This window comes from Entelurus aequoreus, linkage group LG07 (assembly GCF_033978785.1).
Source record: "Entelurus aequoreus isolate RoL-2023_Sb linkage group LG07, RoL_Eaeq_v1.1, whole genome shotgun sequence".
Classification (NCBI taxonomy): domain Eukaryota; kingdom Metazoa; phylum Chordata; class Actinopteri; order Syngnathiformes; family Syngnathidae; genus Entelurus; species Entelurus aequoreus.
In genome coordinates, this window is record NC_084737.1 from 71,080,251 (window position 1) to 71,100,250 (window position 20,000).

General features: G+C 37.3%; 1 protein-coding gene across 2 annotated transcripts in view; it reads left to right on the forward strand.

The window, feature by feature from the left end:
• The first annotated feature begins 2,825 nt into the window (after positions 1-2,825).
• The window catches only part of si:ch211-156j16.1 (uncharacterized protein LOC564557 homolog), a 44,642-nt gene continuing 27,467 nt past the window's right edge, over positions 2,826-20,000 (forward strand). Inside the window, exon 1 of one of the 2 annotated variants that reach the window (XM_062054419.1) lies at positions 2,826-3,181. In XM_062054419.1, the coding sequence (XP_061910403.1) occupies positions 3,130-3,181 (52 nt within the window). In that variant the 5' untranslated portion in view covers positions 2,826-3,129. Of the gene's footprint in view, positions 3,182-18,184; positions 18,299-20,000 lie in introns of those variants that run through there. The other variant, XM_062054420.1, reaches the window with a different exon arrangement.

Sequence of the window (20,000 nt, forward strand, 5' to 3'; positions counted from 1 at the left end):
AGAAAAAAAAAGAGACATTTTTGCTCAATATGTAGAAAAATATTCTTAAATTAAGTAAATGCTAGTGCCATTATCTTGACATAATGATATGCGCTCGGCATCATGATTTTTTTTTTCATGCTTGAAGTAAGAAATTATTACTTTAAAAAAGTAGTTTTATACTTGTGAGTGTTAATGACACAGCTTTGCATCAGTTGATATTCTAATTTCAAGCATGTTTTACTCAATATAGTTCATAAAATCTCAGCTACAAGCTGCAATATCTTACTGAGATCATTTAGGACCAAAACCCTTAAAACAAGTAAAACACTCTAACATAAAATCTGCTTAGTGAGAAGAATGATCTTATCAGACAGAAAATAAGCAAATATCACCCTTATTTGAGATATTTAATCTTACTTAGATTTCAGTTTTGCAGTGTAGGTGTGGCGAAATTATTCTCTGCATTTGACCCATCACCCTTGATCACCTCCTGGGAGGTGAGGGGAGCAGTGAGCAGCAGCGGTGGCCGCGCCCGGGAATCAGTTTGGTGTTTGTGACATGTTACTATGTCATTTTTGGTGATTTAGCCCCCAATTCCAAGCTGTGTGCCAAGCAGGGAGGTAATGGGTCCCATTTTTATAGTCCTTGGTATGACTCGGCGGGGTTTGAACTCACAACTTACCGATCTCAGGGCGGACACTCTAACCACAAGGCTACTGTATAGATGTGTGTGTCCAAGTTAAAGGAAACGGTAGGCTGTCTTCTTTTAATATTTTTATTACACTTTTTGGCAAGCTAGGTAATGTTTGCTGTGGTCTGGAACAACATGGCACAAAAACAACTATCAGAAATGCAGCCAGTATTACATACAGATAATGCAAAACTAAATTATATACAAAGAGGATAAAAGTAAAGGATATTAAATGAACAATGGAAATGACGAATGAGGTAGTTGATCCATAGAAGCGTTTTTATTTATGCTTTATTTTGTTTTCGTTCAATCCCAGATGGGCTGTGACTTAAAGTTGAATTGCTGTGTAGATACACTGAGATGAAGTCTAAGTTTGTTGTGTTTTTGAAACTGCACCAATTTTTCTCCTCGGAATTTTCAACTAACTCAAAAGTGTTTTGTCAAGAGCAGGGGTACCCAAACTACGGCCCGCGGGCCGGATACGGCCCCCCAGCGTCCAAAATCCGGCCCGCGGGAAGTCCCAAGTTAAAAAAAAACAAAAAATTATTTTTTTTTTAAAATTTGTCCTTACTAGTCCATTTTCTACCGTCTCCTAGCCACTCAGGCAAATCATATTGTATAAAAATGCATCTTACCATTGATAACGTGAAATGCAGCAAGTGCGCTCTTTAAGTCAATTAGTGCGCGAGGAATATATATGTATGAATATATATATATATATATATATATATATATATATATATATATATATATATATATATATATATATATATATATATATATATATATATATATATATATACATATATATATATATGTATTAATTCGATTATCCAAAAAAAAATAGTGCTCGATACCGTGGTAGAGCGTAATATGTATGTGTGGGAAAAAATCACAAGACTATTTCATCTCATTTCATTTCAGAGATGAAATAGTCTTGTGATTTTTTCCCACACATATATATATATATATATATATATATATATATATATATATATATATATATATATATATATATATATATATATATATATATATATATATATATATATACACATATAGACCCATATACATATATACACATATATACATATATATATATATACACTACCGTTCAAAAGTTTGGGGTCACATTGAAATTTTCTTATTTTCAATGAAGATAACTTTAAACTAGTCTTAATTTTAAAGAAATACACTCTATACCTTGCTAATGTGGTAAATGACTATTCTAGCTGCAAATGTCTGGTTTTTGGTGCAATATCTACATAGGTGTATAGAGGCCCATTTCCAGCAACTATCACCCCAGTGTTCTAATGGTACAATGTGTTTGCTCATTGGCTCAGAAGGCTAATTGATGATTAGAAAACCCTTGTGCAATCATGTTCACACATCTGAAAACAGTTTAGCTCGTTACAGAAGCTACAAAACTGACCTTCCTTTGAGCAGATTGAGTTTCTGGAGCATCACATTTGTGGGGTCAATTAAACGCTCAAAATGGCCAGAAAAAGAGAACTTTCATCTGAAACTCGACAGTCTATTCTTGTTCTTAGAAATGAAGGCTATTCCACAAAATTGTTTGGGTGACCCCGAACTTTTGAACGGTAGTGTATGTATGTACACACACACACACATTTACATATTATATATATATATATACACACACACACACATACGTGGAAATAGATTTTCCAGAGATAAAATGAGTTTGACGCCCCCTGCTCTAGCACCATCTACTGGTCGTGGTCGTGGTTGAACCCAACTTTGAATCCCCACCACCGTAAAACACTCACGACCTTCATCCAGTTCTGCGTGAACCCCCAAAAGGCTGCTCGGCGTGTCGGCCAACAGGTGTCAGCCAAGTGCCGGTCAACTCCGCAGACCACCCTTGTGCTCTTTGCTGGTGAGAAAGTCACACCGTGTTCCCACTGCCGCGTCTTTTCTGCCTGCTTTGCATGCAACAACAACAACTACTTCGCCACTGCCCTTTAGCAAGGCATTAGTCATTCATTTTTTCTTATGTGCACAACTTTTTCTTTGACTCCTCATAAATAAGTGTTGTGAATTTCATTATGATTTTTTATCTCTTCTTAGTGCCCTCCTCCCAACACAAACCTGCCCCCCACCCCTAAATCCACAAAACCCACCCAGCCCAGAGTCAGTGCCCACACCCCTCCTCCACTCTGCCGCTCAGTCTTTCTCTCTTTCTGCTGTGGACCAGTCCCTCAGCCTACCTCACGTCCACAAAGTGACCACAGCTTCTTCTCCAAACATCTTCGGATCTCCTTGGCTTTACCATTCTTGACCTTTTTTGGCTTGTTGTTTTTTTTTTGGCTCCCTCACTCTCTGCCGTGTGAGGACTTCAGTGACGTTGCTCTCTACCCCCCCACCACCACACCCCCAGAAGTGCGCTCGGGAGTCTCTTCATTCATCACGGCCCAGGACCGGATTTGACCGCCATGAATGTTCAGCTGCTTCTCCTGTTGGCCGTCTGCGCCTTCACACATGCAAGTGAGTCAACTTCTTCCTCCCTCCACAAAAAAAAACTGTAGTCATTAGGTAGTCACCATGCATCCTGTGAGTTCACCCACTCCTGTGCCCATGCTGCTACCCCTTTGTCTGTTTCAGGCCATGATATCATTGTAACACTAAATGTGGAAAATATTAATACTTTCATCAGTAGTTGAACAAATAGTACTGGTTTTTATTTGCAAACTTGCTTATAGTTCTCAAACTTATTTCACCAAGCACCACCTCAGAAAAAAACTTGGCTCTCCAAGTACCACCGTAATGACCGACATTAAAAATGCAGTAGCGTAGTAGGCCTAAGTATTCATTAAAAACAAAGCAGAGGTTTTATGTATCAAGTATATTTAACATTAAACATAGTTTGAACAATGAGACTGTGTTTGAATATAGGAAAATAAAATAAAAACTTTCATCAAGTGGTTCTCATCAAGGGGTAGGCCAAAAAAAGTCACTTGATTAAAGTACAGTGTTTTAATTTTCCTATCATCAAATAGTGTTATTGTTCAAATTGTGTGTAACCTTACAGTGGCCAAATTAAAAAAAAATACAAAAAAAACCTCTGCCTTGTTTTTAATGAATACTTAGGCGTACTATGCGACTGTATTTTAAAGTTGGTCATTGTGGTGGTACTAGGGACATTCGATTTGAATTATTTTCAATGTCAAACAGGACATAAAAGTCCTTACATTTTACATTTTAACTCAAATTTCTCAAACATCAGTCCTAAAAAAAAAATATTGACCCTTTTATTTAGGTTTAAATACATAAAATAACTCTCCCATAATGACCAACATTAAAATACACTAGCATAGTAGGCCTAAGTATTCATTAAAAACAAGGCAGAGGTTTTATTTATCAAGTAGATTTAACATTTTTGGCCACTGTAACATTAAACACAGTTTGAACAGTAAGACTGTGTTTGAATATAGGAAAATAAAAAAAACTTTCATCAAGTGGTTCTCATCAAGGGTTACGTGGGCTCCATCTAGTGGTAGGCCAAAAAAAGTCACTTGATTAAAGTACAGTGTTTTAATTTTCCTATCATCAAATAGTGTTATTGTTCAAATTGTGTGTAACCTTACAGTGGCCAAATTAAAAAAAAACACAAAAAAAACCTCTGCCTTGTTTTTAATGAATACTTAGGCCTACTATGCGACTGTATTTTAAAGTTGGTCATTGTGGTGGTACTAGGGACATTCGATTTGAATTATTTTCAATGTCAAACAGGACATAAAAGTCCTTACATTTTACATTTTAAGTCAAATTTCTCAAACATCAGTCCTAAAAAAAAAATCTTGACCCTTTTATTTAGGTTTAAATACATAAAATAACTCTCCCATAATGACCAATATTAAAATACACTAGCATAGTAGGCCTAAGTATTCATTAAAAACAAGGCAGAGGTTTTATTTATCAAGTAGATTTAACATTAAACACAGTTTGAACAGTAAGACTGTGTTTGAATATAGGAAAATAAAATAAAAACTTTCATCAAGTGGTTCTCATCAAGGGGTAGGCGGGCTCCATCTAGTGGTAGGCCAAAAAAAGTCACTTGATTAAAGTACAGTGTTTTAATTTTCCTATCATCAAATAGTGTTATTGTTCTAATTGTGTGTAACCTTATAGTGGCCAAATTAAAAAAAAACACAAAAAAAACCCTCTGCCTTGTTTTTAATGAATACTTAGGCCTACTATGCGACTGTATTTTAAAGTTGGTCATTGTGGTGGTACTAGGGACATTCGATTTGAATTATTTTCTATGTCAAACAGGACATAAAAGTCCTTACATTTTACATTTTAAGTCAAATTTCTCAAACATCAGTCCTAAAAAAAAAATCTTGACCCTTTTATTTAGGTTTAAATACATAAAATAACTCTCCCATAATGACCAACATTAAAATACACTAGCATAGTAGGCCTAAGTATTCATTAAAAACAAGGCAGAGGTTTTATTTATCAAGTAGATTTAACATTTTTGGCCACTGTAACATTAAACACAGTTTGAACAGTAAGACTGTGTTTGAATATAGGAAAATAAAAAAAACTTTCATCAAGTGGTTCTCATCAAGGGTTACGTGGGCTCCATCTAGTGGTAGGCCAAAAAAAAGTCACTTGATTAAAGTACGGTGTTTTAATTTTCCTATCTTCAAACAGTGTTACTGTTCAAACTGTGTGTAATCTTACAGTGGCCAAAATGTTACAAAATAAAATATAACCTCTGCCTTGTTTTTGATGAATACTTAGGCCTACTACGCTTCTGTGTTTTAAAGTTGGTCATTATGGTGATACTTGGAAAGCCAAGTGTTTTTTGAGGTGGTACTTGGTGAAGTAAGCTTGAGAACCACTGCCCTAGGGACATTGGATTTGAATTATTCTCACTGTCAAACAGGACATAAGAGTCCTTAGATTTACGTTTTAACTCAAATTTGTCCAACATCCATCCATCCATTTTCTACCAGTTGTCCCTTACATCAGTCTTAAAAAAAAAAAAAAATCAAACATTTTTAAATCTTGACCCTTTTTTTTAGGTTTAAATACATCAAATAACTCCACCATAATGACCGACATTAAAACAGTAGCATAGTAGGTTTTATTTGACAAGTGTATTTCATATTTTGACCACACCGTTTGAACAGTAACACCGTGTTTGAATGTAGGAAAATACAACACTGTACTTTAATCAAGCGATTGTTTGGTGTACCACTAGATGGATCCCGCCTACCACTAGTGGTACACGTACCACAGTTTGCGAACCACTGCTGTAGGGTGTTGTTGAATAACTGCATCGTACACCTTTGTAAGAATTGGACATTGACATTTTAGAATTTAATATAAAAAAAATAAAAAAAAACATTTTGGGAAATGTCATGTGTATTATTAACACAGCAAAATGATGGCCAAAAAAACAGCAATAAATTACTAAAAGGACAAAAAAAGTTGATCAAATCCCATCTCTTCTCAATATCTCAGCAGTTACTGATAGTTTGTTTATTTCATGAGTTTAAATTAAAAAAAAAGATTAAAGTACCAATGATTGCCACACACACACTCTTATCTTTGGCCGCTTAGTCACAGATGACCATGCTAATTTACGCTCTTGTGTCAGACACTTATTTCGATTTGATGTTTAATTTTTTATTTAATTTATTTTAAAAATATTTAATAATTTAAATCGTTTTGTCATCCTATTTTAGTCAATTATTAGTAATATCTTTTCAGTTTTAATGAGTGTTGTGATTATACAATGCACATATTTAATTATAATTTTCACATTTTAACTTGATGTTTTGTTGATACGGTACATTCATGTTTGTTGACAACGCCCAGCATGGCTGTACAAGCCAATTCTTGAGTGACAGTCCCTGTTGCACTTAGTGCAAACATGTGTAGAGACTTCATCCCGCTCCTGCTGTGCGATGGTATTTGCAGTGGGAGGTGAGGGGAGCGGTGAGCAGCAGCGGTGGCCGCGCCTGGGAATCAGTTTGGTGATTGTGAAATGTTGCTATATTCGAATGGGGAGAAGAGAGTTTAAAGAATGTGAAAAAAATATATATAACAGGGGTGTCCAAAGTGCGGCTCGGGGGCCATTTGCGGCCCGCAGCTAATTGTTTACCGGCCCGCCACACATTCTGGAAATACTATTGTAAAAATAAAAAAAGAACATTAAAAAAAGTGGAATGAGGTGAAATCTAACGAGAAAAAGTTGCAATGTTGACACAAAAGCTGCCATGCAGGCTGTTTTTTTTCTTTTGCCTTTCTTAATTTTTCTTTTTTTGCCATTGCTCAAAATAATATAATAATGACAAAAAATCCATGTTATAATGAATTATTTTCAGGGCTCCAATTACTTCAAATATTTCACTTTAAAATGTTTTATGTGGGAAATATTGCATATATTGTGTAGTAGCCATATAAAAACATCAAAGTGTCCTTGACAAAAGCGCATAAAACAAACAAAATAATAGTTCCAGCATAAAATCGACAGATATGTCTGAAGTTGATCTCGTAACTTAAGTGTTGAAAGTAAAAAAAAAAACTAATAAAAATGTATCACTTTATGAGTGGGGCACCTTTTGGATCCCAAATATATTTAGTGATTTTTTATTTATCTTTTCACTGTGATTACTCAAAAATATGAAATAATTAAAATCAATGGTGTCCTGCATTATTGATCTTTTAGGGCTCTAATGACTAAATACTGCATATTTCAGTTTCACTATAAAAAAACTAAGTTGTTTTTGACAGAAAAGCCATAAAACATTTTTTTTAATTTGTATTACTTTATATCAACTTGAAGTTGATATAGAGATTTACTGTAAGTGTTGAATAATACAAAAAATAATAATAACCTGACTTATTTTTAACATTTTAATGACTGAGACCGTTTATGGTCCTCGGGACCCCTAAAGGTAAAATAAATAAAAAATGCATATATTTTGTTATGGTTTGAAAATGAAAAATATCAAAATGGCCCCCACATGCTTAAATTTTTCCGTGTGCGGCCCTCAGTGGAAAAAGTTTGGACACCCCTGATATATAATGAATTAAAAAAATACAATTAATTGTAGATGGGAAACCAAACAATTCTTACAGTAAATGTGAGCTAACGTAAACAAATGGCAGTAGTTTATTACGGCGCCAACAACATGTTTATATATGAACTCGTCATGGCGAGTGATGTAATCAGAGGAGTAGCGCAGCCGCATGCCTTTTACATTTCTTGGCACCAGCAAAGAGAAGCAAACCTTTCAGAAGAAGAGGAGGATGTGTGTGGGCGTCTAAGCCGTAACTTACACCGTGCACATTTATCTGAAGGTGTATCGTCCTCCTTTTCACTGGATTCTTTTAAAAAAAAAAAGTCTAATCGGTGCTCTTTCTATTCCTTGCTCTGAGAAGTTTTGCCCCCCCAGGCATGGTCAGAAGAAAGGGGGTGTGGTTGGCTGAAGCTGCGGGGCAGAACTCATGGTTGGTGTATTAATAGAGGGGGTTCTATATTTAAGAGGCATGGATGTATAGAAATGGTGGCAGAACATTACAGTCGTGGTCAAAAGTTTACATACACTGGTAAAGAACATAATGTCATGGCTGTCTGGAGTTTCCAATCATTTCTACAACTCTTGTTTTTTTTGTGATAGAGTGATTGGAGCACATACTTGTTGGTCACAAAAAACATTCTTGAAGTTTGGTTCTTTTATGAATTTATTATGGGTCTACTGGAAATGTGAGCAAATCTGCTGGGTCAAAAGTATACATACAGCAATGTTAATATTTGGTTACAGTTCCCTTGGCAAGTTTCACTGCAATAAGGCGCTTTTGGTAGCCATCCACAAGCTTCTGGTTGAATTTTTGACCACTCCTCTTGACAAAATTGGTGCAGTTCAGCTAAATTTGTTGGTTTTCTGACATGGACTTGTTTCTTTCAGCATTGTCCACACGTTTAAGTCAGGACTTTGGGAAGGCCATTCTAAAACCTTAATTCTAGTCTGATTTAGCCATTCCTTTACCACTTTTGACGTGTGTTTGGGGTCATTGCCCTGTTGGAACACCCAACTGTGCCCAAGACCCAACCTCCGGCCTGATTATTTTTGGTCGTCCTGAAGAATTTGGAAGTAATCCTCCTTTTTCATTGTCCCATTTACTCTCTGTAAAGCACCTGTTCCATTGGCAGAAAAACAGGCCCAGAGCATAATACTACCACCACCATGCTTGACGGTAGGGATGGTGTTCCTGGGATTAAAGGCCTCACCTTTTGTCCTCCAAACATATTGCTGGGTATTGTGGCCAAACAGCTCAATTTTTTGTTTCATCTGACATCACATGGACAAAGATAAGACCTTCTAGAGCAGGGGTGTCAAACTCATTTTAGATCGGGGGCCACAAGGAGAAAAATCTACTCCCAGTGGGCCGGACAGGTAAAATCACGGCACGATAACTTAAAAATAAAGACAACTTCAGATTGTTTTCTTTGTTTAAAAAATAGAACAAGCACATTCTAAAATTGTACAAATCATAATGTTGTTGTTGTTTTTTTTTTACAATTACCTGTTGCGGTTAATAGTATACATACTTTATTTGTCGTTATTTATAGTTTCTGAATAAATTATGTCAGTCAACTCATTGGTGTCAATTTTCAATCTATCAAGATAAAAAAATAATATCAAAATCTAATTACCCTATGTTATTTGTGTAGTTGGATCATTTTCCTCGACTGATGTACTAACATCATGTGGTTTATTTTGTACATATATAGCATCATCTACAAAGATACAAATAATTGCTATTGCGACATCCAGTGGACACATTTAGTACAGCAGTTTCTTTCATTCAAAAATGTCAGGTTATTTTTTATACTTAGCAAACTCCTCCCGCGGGCCGGATAAAACCTGTTCGTGGGCCTGATCCGGCCCTCGGGCCGCACGTTTGACACCCCTGTTCTAGAGGAAAGTTCTGTGGTCAGATGAAACAGTTGTACAAATTATATTGTTGTTCTTTACAAGTGTATGTAAACTTTTGACCACGACTATATGTTGTATGAAGAGATCATTTCTATAAGAAAAGGTTAGAGGGGACTGGAGTTTATCGTGTATTGTGGTGATACCCCAGTTAACAATGTACAATTGTTGCCATCATTTTGAGAAATGTGTTAATAAATGTTGGGAACAGTTTGTATAGTAAAGCACATTCCTCAAAAAGAAACAATGTGAATAATGGGTTCCAGCCTCAAAAAAGGTCCATATTGTAGCAAAGGTTTGAACACAATATGAAGAGATATACAGTACTGTATATCAAAAATACACAACAAGGGGGGTGATGGATCAACGTTCTATTTATGAAAAAAACCCAAACAACAACAACTATCTGAACTATCCACATTTTCAGCCGCCCTGCCGACACGGCACATTGTCACTAGCCCTGTGGTGCACCCACAGTTTGAAGTAAAAAAAAAAAAAAACTCCCTAACTTTGCCAGCCATGTTTCTACAATGATTAGGAATAAACAAATTAAATCCTTTTCACCTTGTCGGTTAATATTCTTGGCGTGCGGCGGAAAGGTGGGGGGTATTGTCGACAACGCTGAGGATACTTCCTGAATGTTTTAAAACCATAGATCGCTTGTCCATTGCTTTCTTTGGACTTCTAAGTTAGCTAGCAAAACTGCAAACATGTTGTAAAACAGCTTAAAAACAAAAACATATTTCTAAAACAAATAATTATTTTATTTTTAACGCATTTTTCAGAATATATACAATTTATTCATACAGTATATTCAATGCTCACAATATTATGCCTACTGTCTTGGTAAGCTTTATTCGCTATAAAAAAATACAAATAAAACAGTATGTTATTATTTATTCAAACATACAGTATAGTATTATTATTGATACTTTAAATATATATTTCTGTATTTTAATTTCACATTTTTATTTTCTTACATTATTTGAAAATGTTTTTATGTATACAACTTGTCTATATTATTTTAAAAATATTACTTTATTAGGAGAATATAGCTTAAGACAACAGGCATAATGTTGTGAGCGATAAATGTACAGTACATCATTATTCATTCAAACATACAATATAAAAAATTTCACATTTAAATTTGTATCTAATATTTTTTCTGTTCAAGTGAATGTTAATCGATAGCTAGAGGAAAAAAGTACATATAAATTTTTTTTCAATCAATTGTTTTACCAAATGTAAAAACACCCAATTTTTTGGGGGGCCAAAATAAAAAAAAATGGGGTTGTATGCAATCACATTTTTTTAATTTTTGGAAAAAAAATATATTGGGTGTTTACATTGTTGTTTACTATTGCAAAAAGTTGGTAAAACATTTGATTTAACAACATGTGTATGAACTTCTTTCCTCTAGCTATCAATTAACATTCACTTGAACAGAAAAAATATTATATACAAATTTAAACATGAAACATATTATATTGTATGTTTGAATGAATAATGATATACTGTATGTTTATCGCTTACAATAGTATGCCTGTTGTCTTAAGCTATATTCTCCTATTAAAAAAATATTTTTAAAATAATATAAAACATGTATATACAGTACAGGCCAAAAGATTGGACACACCTTCTCCTCATTCAATGCATTTTCTTTATTTTCATGACTATTTACATTGTAGATTGTCACTGAAGGCATCAAAACTATGAATGAACACATGTGGAGTTATGTACTTAACAAAAAAAGGTGAAATAACTGAAAACATGTTTTATATTTTAGTCCCTTCAAAATAGCCACCCTTTGCTCTGATTACTGCTCTTGGCATTCTCTCGATGAGCTTCAAGCACACCTGTGAAGTGAAAACCATTTCAGGTGACTACCTTTTGAAGCTCATCGAGAGAATGCCAAGAGTGTGCTAAAAAGTAATCAGAGCAAAAGGTGGCTATTTTGAAGAAACTAGAATAAAAAACATGTTTTTTTCAAGTACATAACTCCACATGTGTTCATTCATAGTTTTGATGCCTTCAGTGACAATCTACAATGTAAATAGTCATGAAAATAAAGAAAAACCATTGAATGAGAAGGTGTGTCCAAACTTTTGGCCTGTACTGTACATAAAAACATATTCAAATAATGTAAAAAAATTAAAATATGATATTAAAACATAGAAATATTTATTTAAAGTATCAATAATAATACTGTACTGTATGTTTGAATACATAATAACATACTGAATGTTTATTGCCTTATGTCACGGTTAGCTTCTTCAATAAATATTTAAAAAATGATAAATTTAAGTTTTATACATGCCAACACATATTTTTAATATGTTGAAAAAATATTGTGTAAAACTTTTGACTTTTTAAATATGTGTTATTTCAACTTTCTTCCCCATTGCAAAACACTGTGAAATGGTAGAAATAACTGTTGTCTTCTCAGGGAGTTCCTAATACTGAACTCCTTCATAGACGTGACATCGCAACAAGTACGACTGTGGGATTCTGGTAGAACGTAGTAGAGAATTCCCAAAGAGCGGATGAAACCAAGACAACAGGTCATCAATGCTCTAATAAGGTCTAAACTCTGCGCCTGCCCCCGTTAAACTGCATCCTGTAAAAAGCCCGCCATCGCCGCCCCCTCCCATCCCCAGTCTCCGTCTTAATGAGTTTTGTCTGCCTCAGCGGGGCTAATAACGCCGCCGTCACATCTGGCTGTTGAAAGGGGGAGGTCAGCGCCCTCTTTGGTCATGGCCCCGCTTTTAGAAATGACTCAAATGTGGCGCTCATACTCCAAATATGAGGCTGGCACGGAGCGCTTAGTCACACTCGCGGGTCTTTTCACCGCGCAGAAAGAAAAGTCTGTGCGTGGAACAAAAGCTGCTGTTTCAGAGACTCGACTAAGTAATATCAAACCCCCCCCCCCCCCCGAAAAAGGCGCACATGTTTGTGTGTGGCGTGCATGTGAGACATGGAGCAAGTACACAACAAAAGCAGCTGACTCAGGAACACGACTCGAGTGAATGTTGGCTGGATTAGAACCCTTTAAGAGGCTTGTTTTAAAGCTGTTTGCGAGACATTTTGGATCATTCTATGCATGCATGAGAAGAGTGTTGTGTTCTGGTGCACAAAGCAAGCTCCACAAAGAAGTGGGTGGATGGGTTTGGTGTAGTGTTGTCCTGATACCAATATTTTGGTACCGGTACCAAAATGTATTTCGATACTTTTCGATACTTTTCGATACTTTTCTAAATAAAGGGGACCACACAAAATTGCATTATTGGCTTTATTTTAACTAAAAATGTTAGGGTACATTAAACATATGTTTCTTATTGCAAGTTTGTCCTTAAATAAAATAGTGAACATACAAGACAACTTGTCTTTTAGTAGTAAGTCAACAAACAAAGTCTCCTAATTTGTCTGCTGACATATGCAGTAACATATTGTGTCATTTCTCATTCTATTCTGTCCAAATTAAGGACAAGTGGTAGAATTATTAATCTACTTGTTCATTTACTGTTAATATCTGCTTACTTTCTCTTTTAACATGTTCTATCTACACTTCTGTTCAAATGTAATAATCACTTATTCTTCTGTTTGGATACTTTACATAAGTTTTGGATGATACCACACATTTGTCATATTCAAAGTCCTCATGTGTCCAGGGACATATTTCCTGAGTTTATGAACATAATATAAATTTTTTAAAAAAACGACAAAAGATTTTGTGATGCTAAAACATATAGATGTAATAATAGTAGTATCGACTGAATACGCTCCTGTACTCGATATCATTACAGTGGATGTTAGGTGATTGATTGATTGATTGAGACTTTTATTAGTAGATTGCACAGTACAGTACATATTCCGTACAATTGACCACTAAATGGTAACACCCGAAAAAGTTTTTCAACTTGTTTAAGTCGGGGTCCACTTAAATCAATTCATGGTACAGATGTATACTATTATCATAATGCAGTCATCACACAAGTTAATCATCAGAGTATATACATTGAATTATTTACATTATTTACATTATTTAAAATCCGGGGTGTGGGATGTGGAGGGGGTGGGGGGTTAGGTTTGGTTGATATCAGCACTTCGGTCATCAACATTTGCATCATCAGAGAAATGGGCATTGAAACAGTGTAGGTCTGACTTGGTAGGATATGTACAGCAAGTAGTGGACATAGAGAAAGATCAGAAAGCATAAGAATAAGTATATACATTTGATTATTTACATTTGATTATTTACAATCCTGGGAGGTGGGATGTGGAAAGGGGAGGGTGTTAGTTTAGGGTTGCAGTTGCCTGGAGGTGTTGTTTTAGTGCGGTTTTGAAGGAGGATAGAGATGCACTTTCTTTTAGATCCACCACTGGCGTTTGTTTACATTGTGACGCCGGTGAGCTACGGTGTGTAGTGAAGCATGTTTAGCTATTCCTCGTCGTGCAGTGATGATACTTGTAAGAAACATACTTTATTTGTCGCCATGGAGGCGAGGATTAGTGATTTAGAAGTAGCTCAATCACTGCCGACTGCGGCGGGACATTAGCCGCTAGCTAGCTAGCCATGTCTTAAAGCACCTCTTCCTGAGGGCGTTTCAGTGTTATAACTTCACCTTTATCTTTAGTTTTTAAGCCAAAATGCATCAGTTTTCCGTTTTTCTGTCTACACACTGTGTCTGCTTGTAAGTACTCCGGGATTGTGCGCTGTCGAACATGCTCGTCTGCTCGTAAAACCGGCAATGACACGACGTGACGACGACTGGGGGGTTGGGGGATGGGGGACCGGTACTTTTTAGAGGCAGTATAGTACCGAATATGATTCATTAGTATCGTGGTACTATACTAATACCGGTATACCGTACAACCCTAGTTTGGTGTGGAAGAATCCCAGACCTCTGACTTCACAAATCTGCTCAGAGGACAACGTTCCCAAAAACCCACTTAACTCACAGAGCTGGGTTGTCCAAAGAGCTGTAAAAACACAACCATTCAGTGTTCATTTATTTACTTTTAGTCAGAAGTTTTGTAGATGATACCCCAGGACATTATGTAGGATTACAGCCCCCTTACAACATTTTTTTTACTAAGCTATAGCTTCCCCTCCCTCTTAAATAGACTTACCATAAACTAGGGATGGGTACCGACTAAATTCTGTCGGTACTATCGGGTACCAATTCACGTACAATCAAATGGTACCATTCTTCGATACTCTTGGCGGGGTAACAAGCACTCAGAGCAAACTCAGCCTTTAAGTAATGTGGCAATCATCTATTCCAACAAATGTCTAATAGAAAATACAGTAAAGCTCCACTTTTTCAGAACACGTTAGCTCAATGCTAATATACATCGGCTATGCCCTAGACATGCTGCTGATTAGCATTAGTCATTTTTAATGTGATTTCAACACATCCAAATTTAGTAATCAAAGTTAGAACTAAAATGTATGTATCAATCAAACAGCTGGTGTGTAATAAATACAACACTTACAGTATGAACACTTTGTTGGGCTCAACAAAATACAAGACTGGCACATTTGGCTTAATGGCAACGACTACTGTACTTTCCGAGCTATAGAGCGCACCGGTATTTAAGCCGCACCCACTTATCTTAGATTAGCTGCACCATACTATAAGCCACAGATATTTACCGGTACAAAATATTTTGTAAATGTTTATTAACATACCTTAATTGTTTCTAAACGGTGCCTGACACAAAGCAGTAAAACGGCTGATCAAACAAAACAGAAGTCATTGTCATGGACCCAATAGCTGCGGAACCTAGCTCTCCATTTAGCTAAACAGACTCAATAACTCCACTGTAAAACTTGAAAAATACACAAAGAACGGCATTGTGAATTAATAATACTAACACAGACACTTGTTAGCATATTCGCTAATGCCAATGATGCGAGCTTGATTACATTACGATAGCATATACACCTCCAGACATAAAAAATGGGACGTTTTAATAAGTAATAATTGTTTTAGTTATATTGTAAAACTTACAAACGTTGCTTGGAGTGATGAATGAATAATAATTTTAGGCAGAACCGCTATGGACAAATAGTAGACGAAATGGGATATACCTCCGGTTTAAGGCACGAAACAGTGAATACATGTTTAAACCGCAGCCCCTGCAGTCAGAAAATTCTTCCAAAAGCTGGCGCCGTAGCACAAACAATAACACACCTTTTCAGCGTCCCTGTTGGGGTCAAACTATTTCTTGAATATAAAACATTATGGTCGTAAACGAAGAAAATTCGATAAATTAGCCCCATATTTTTAAGCCACAGGGTTCGAAGTGTAGGAAAAAAGTAACGTCTTATAGTTCGAAAAATACGTTACTTCCTGACTGTAACCTATATACTGTATACTACCATCAACGTCTTGGAATTTCAACTTTGCTTATATGCAAATGAGACGTAGAAGTGTAAGATATCAAGATATAACACAGCCAACAGTTAATTGTTTTCAGCTCACAGTTTAATAACACATATTTTCTTATCAGGCAATATTTTTTAAGACACGAACACACAAAAGTACTTCAAATTGGTACCATTGAGTACCTGGAATTCGTACTGTATTGGTTCAAAGGTGAAAGGTACCCATTTATAATCTATAATACACTATATTGCCAAAAGTATTTGGCCACCCATTCAAATGATTCGAATCAGGTGTCCTAATCACTTGGCCCGGCCACAGGTGTATAAAATCAAGCTCTTAGGCATGGTGACTGTTTCTACAAACATTTGTGAAAGAATGGGCCGCTCTCAGTAATTTCCAGCGTGGAACTGTCATAGGATGCCACCTGTGCAACAAATCCAGTCGTGAAATGTCCTCGCTCCTAAATATTCCAAAGTCAGGTTATCGCGTATTGTGGTGATACCTCAGTTAACAATGTACATTTATTGCCATAATTTTGAGAAATGTGTTGGGAACAGTTTGTATAGTAAAGCACATTTCTCAAAAAGAAAACAATGTGAATAATGGGTCCAGCCCCAAAAAAGGTCTATATTTTAGTAAAAGTTTGAACACAATATGAAGAGATATACTGTACTGTACATCAAACATACACAACAAGGGGGTGATGGATCAACTTTCTATTTATGAACAAAACCAAAACAACAACAACAACTATCTGAACTATCCACATTTTCAGCCGCCCTGCCGACACGTCATACTGTCACTAGCCCTGTGGTGCACCCACAGTTTGAAGTAAAAAAAAAAAAAACTCCCTAACTTTGCCAGTTTGTCAGCTTTATTATAAGAAAACGGAAGAGTTTGGGAACAACAGCAACTCAGCCATGAAGTGGTAGGCCACGTAAACTGACAGAGAGGGGTCAGCGGATGCTGAAGCGCATAGTGAAAAGAGGTCACCGAGCTCCAAACTTCATGTGACCTTCCAATTAGCCCACGTACAGTACGCAGAGAGCTTCATGGAATGGGTTTCCATGGCCGTGCAGCTGCATCTAAGCCATACATCACCAAGTCCAATGCAAAGCGTCGGATGCAGTGGTGTAAAGCACGTCGCCACTGGACTCTAGAGCAGTGGAGATGCGTTCTCTGGAGTGATGAATCACGCTTTTCCATCTGGAAATCCGATGGACGAGTCTGGGTTTGGATATTGCCAGGAGAACGGTACATTTCGGACTGCATTGTGCCGAGTGTGAAATTTGGTGGAGGAGGAATTAAGGTGTGGGGTTGTTTTTCAGGAGTTTGGCTTGGCCCCTTAGTTCCAGTGAAAGGAACTTTGAATGCTCCAGGATACCAAAACATTTTGGACAATTCCATGCTCCCAACCTTGTGGGAACAGTTTGGAGCGGGCCCCTTCCTCTTCCAACATGACTGTGCACCAGTGCACAAAGCAAGGTCCATAAAGACATGGATGACAGAGTCTGGTGTGGATTAACTTGACTGGCCTGCACAGAGTCCTGACCTGAACCCGATAGAACACCTTTGGGATGAATTAGAACGTAGACTTGAGAGCCAGGAAGAATGGTGGAAAATTCCTATAAACATACTCCGCAACCTTGTGGACAGCCTTCCCAGAAGAGTTGAAGCTGTAATAGCTGCAAAAGGTGGATCGACATCATATTGAACCCTATGGGTTAGGAATGGGATGGCACTTCAAGTTCATATGTGAGTCACGGCAGGTGGCCAATATAGAGTACGTTGGATTGTGTTTTTTTTCATAAACAAAAGGTTAAAAATATCAAAGTAGCCTTGGCGTTCTGGAATTCTCCGTTTGCACAATCTTGTGTACAAAGCAGTGTTTCCCTCCGTTGTCACTTCCTGTGTGCGTCACGTCTTCATTGGCTGCTTCCGAACGGTTTTCAGATGTGTGTGAGTCACATGATTAAAGGTCCGCCGCGTCTGCCGTAACCAGTTGGCGGCGGGCGATAAAAGTCCAGATGGGACGTCTCGTATCTAAGCTCGAACAGGATGGGCGCCCCTTCAATGTGTTGCCTCCGTGATAACGCCAAGCGCCGGGCCGCAGTGCGCATGGCACCACCTGGTACCCTCACAGCTGACTGAGGAGGGGAGGTCGTGACGTGTGACGGGTGCCTATCGAGCTGGCCAACATTCCTGAGAAGGCAGTCACACCATCTGCATGGATGCGTCTCCACCCAGACAGGATAGTGAGTTATTGGCACACACACACACACACACACACACACACACACACACACACACACACACACACACACACACACACACACACACACACACACACACACACACACACACACGCACACACAGTATCTATAAACACAAAGCAGAGGCCTCAGTGACAGCTGATTGTAATGGATGGAGCCTGTTACTCCCTTCTTTCCTGTCTCACACTTGATATTGTTGTGGTTGGACCTCGATTACTCATTCTCTTCTCACTGGAGGTTTGTTGTGTTCACGTGGGGGTCTTCTTCCTCTTTTCTACCCGCTAACCCAAGGGTCGGCAACCCAAAACGTATTGGACCAAAAATACAAAAAACAAATCTGTCTGGAGCCGCAAAAAAATGAAAAGCCGTTTATAAGTCTTATAAGGAAGGCAACAGATGACGTAAGTGTCTATATTAGCTATAATAGCCTACTATCAAAATGACTATGTGTCGCAGGCTGGAGCAAATCTTTGTTGACAGAAATGTTGAAATGTAATATTTATTCTACACATTTTTGCAACATAAGAAACCATGAGTAAATCAGAGGCTACTCAAAAGGTGAGATAACTCCTGGAAATTACTGGCTTTTAATGGCCAAAGGTACAGATGTGTGTGTCCAAGTTAAAGGAAACGGCAGGCTATCTTTGCAAGCTGGGTAACGTTTGCTGTGGTCTGGAACAACGTGTCACACAAACAACTATCAGAAATGCAGATAATGTGTCATGAGATATGCAAAACTAAATTATATACAAAGAGGATAAAAGTAAAGGATATTAAAAGAGCTCAAATATAGCTACAAACGAGGCATAATGATGCAATGTGTACATACAGCTAGCCTAAATAGCATGTTAGCGTGGATTAGCTCGCAGTCATGCACGGACCAAATATGCCTGATTAGCACTCCACACAAGTCAATGACGTCAACAAAGCGCACCTGTGTGCATTCAGGCACAGCATAAAAGGTTTGGTGGACAAAATGAGACAGAGAAGGAGTGGAAGATTTGACATGTAAACAAACTGTCGCGTCACAGTCCACACTATGGTGAGTTCAAGAACCGCCGAAATTAGTAGGACAAAACAATGTTCAGCAAATACTCTCATCAGTGAAGCATACACACACACATATTAAACAGTTCTAACAATTGGGAAGGTTTGTGTCATGTTTGTCCTCAAACAAAAAACATACTAAAACCCCAAAATTATTTTCCCCCCATATTTTTCCATTTTCAATCATTTTTAAAAAATGCTCCAGGGAGCCACAAGGGCGGCACTAAAAAGCTGCATGCGGCTCGAGAGCCGCGGGTTTCTGACCCCCGCGCTAACCTTTTGCTCATCATCTTGTTCTATCTCCCTGCCTTGTCTGGAATGTTATTGTTATTGCATATAATAACGCAGGGATATTCAACCAAATTGTTTTGGGGGCCACATTTCCAGAATTTAATTACCAGTGGGGCGGACTTCTCCCTTGACTATTAGTCTTATCTAACCAGGATCCTCTACAGTAGACATTTCATGTTGGTCTATTATTTAGCGTTTTGCTGTTTTTGTCAATCAACAAATCAATCAAAGTTTATTTATACAGCCCTTAATCACAAATGTCTCAAAGGGCTACACAAGCCACAACGACATCCTCGGCTCAGACCCCACATCAGGGCAAGAAAAAACTCAACTCAACGGGAACAAC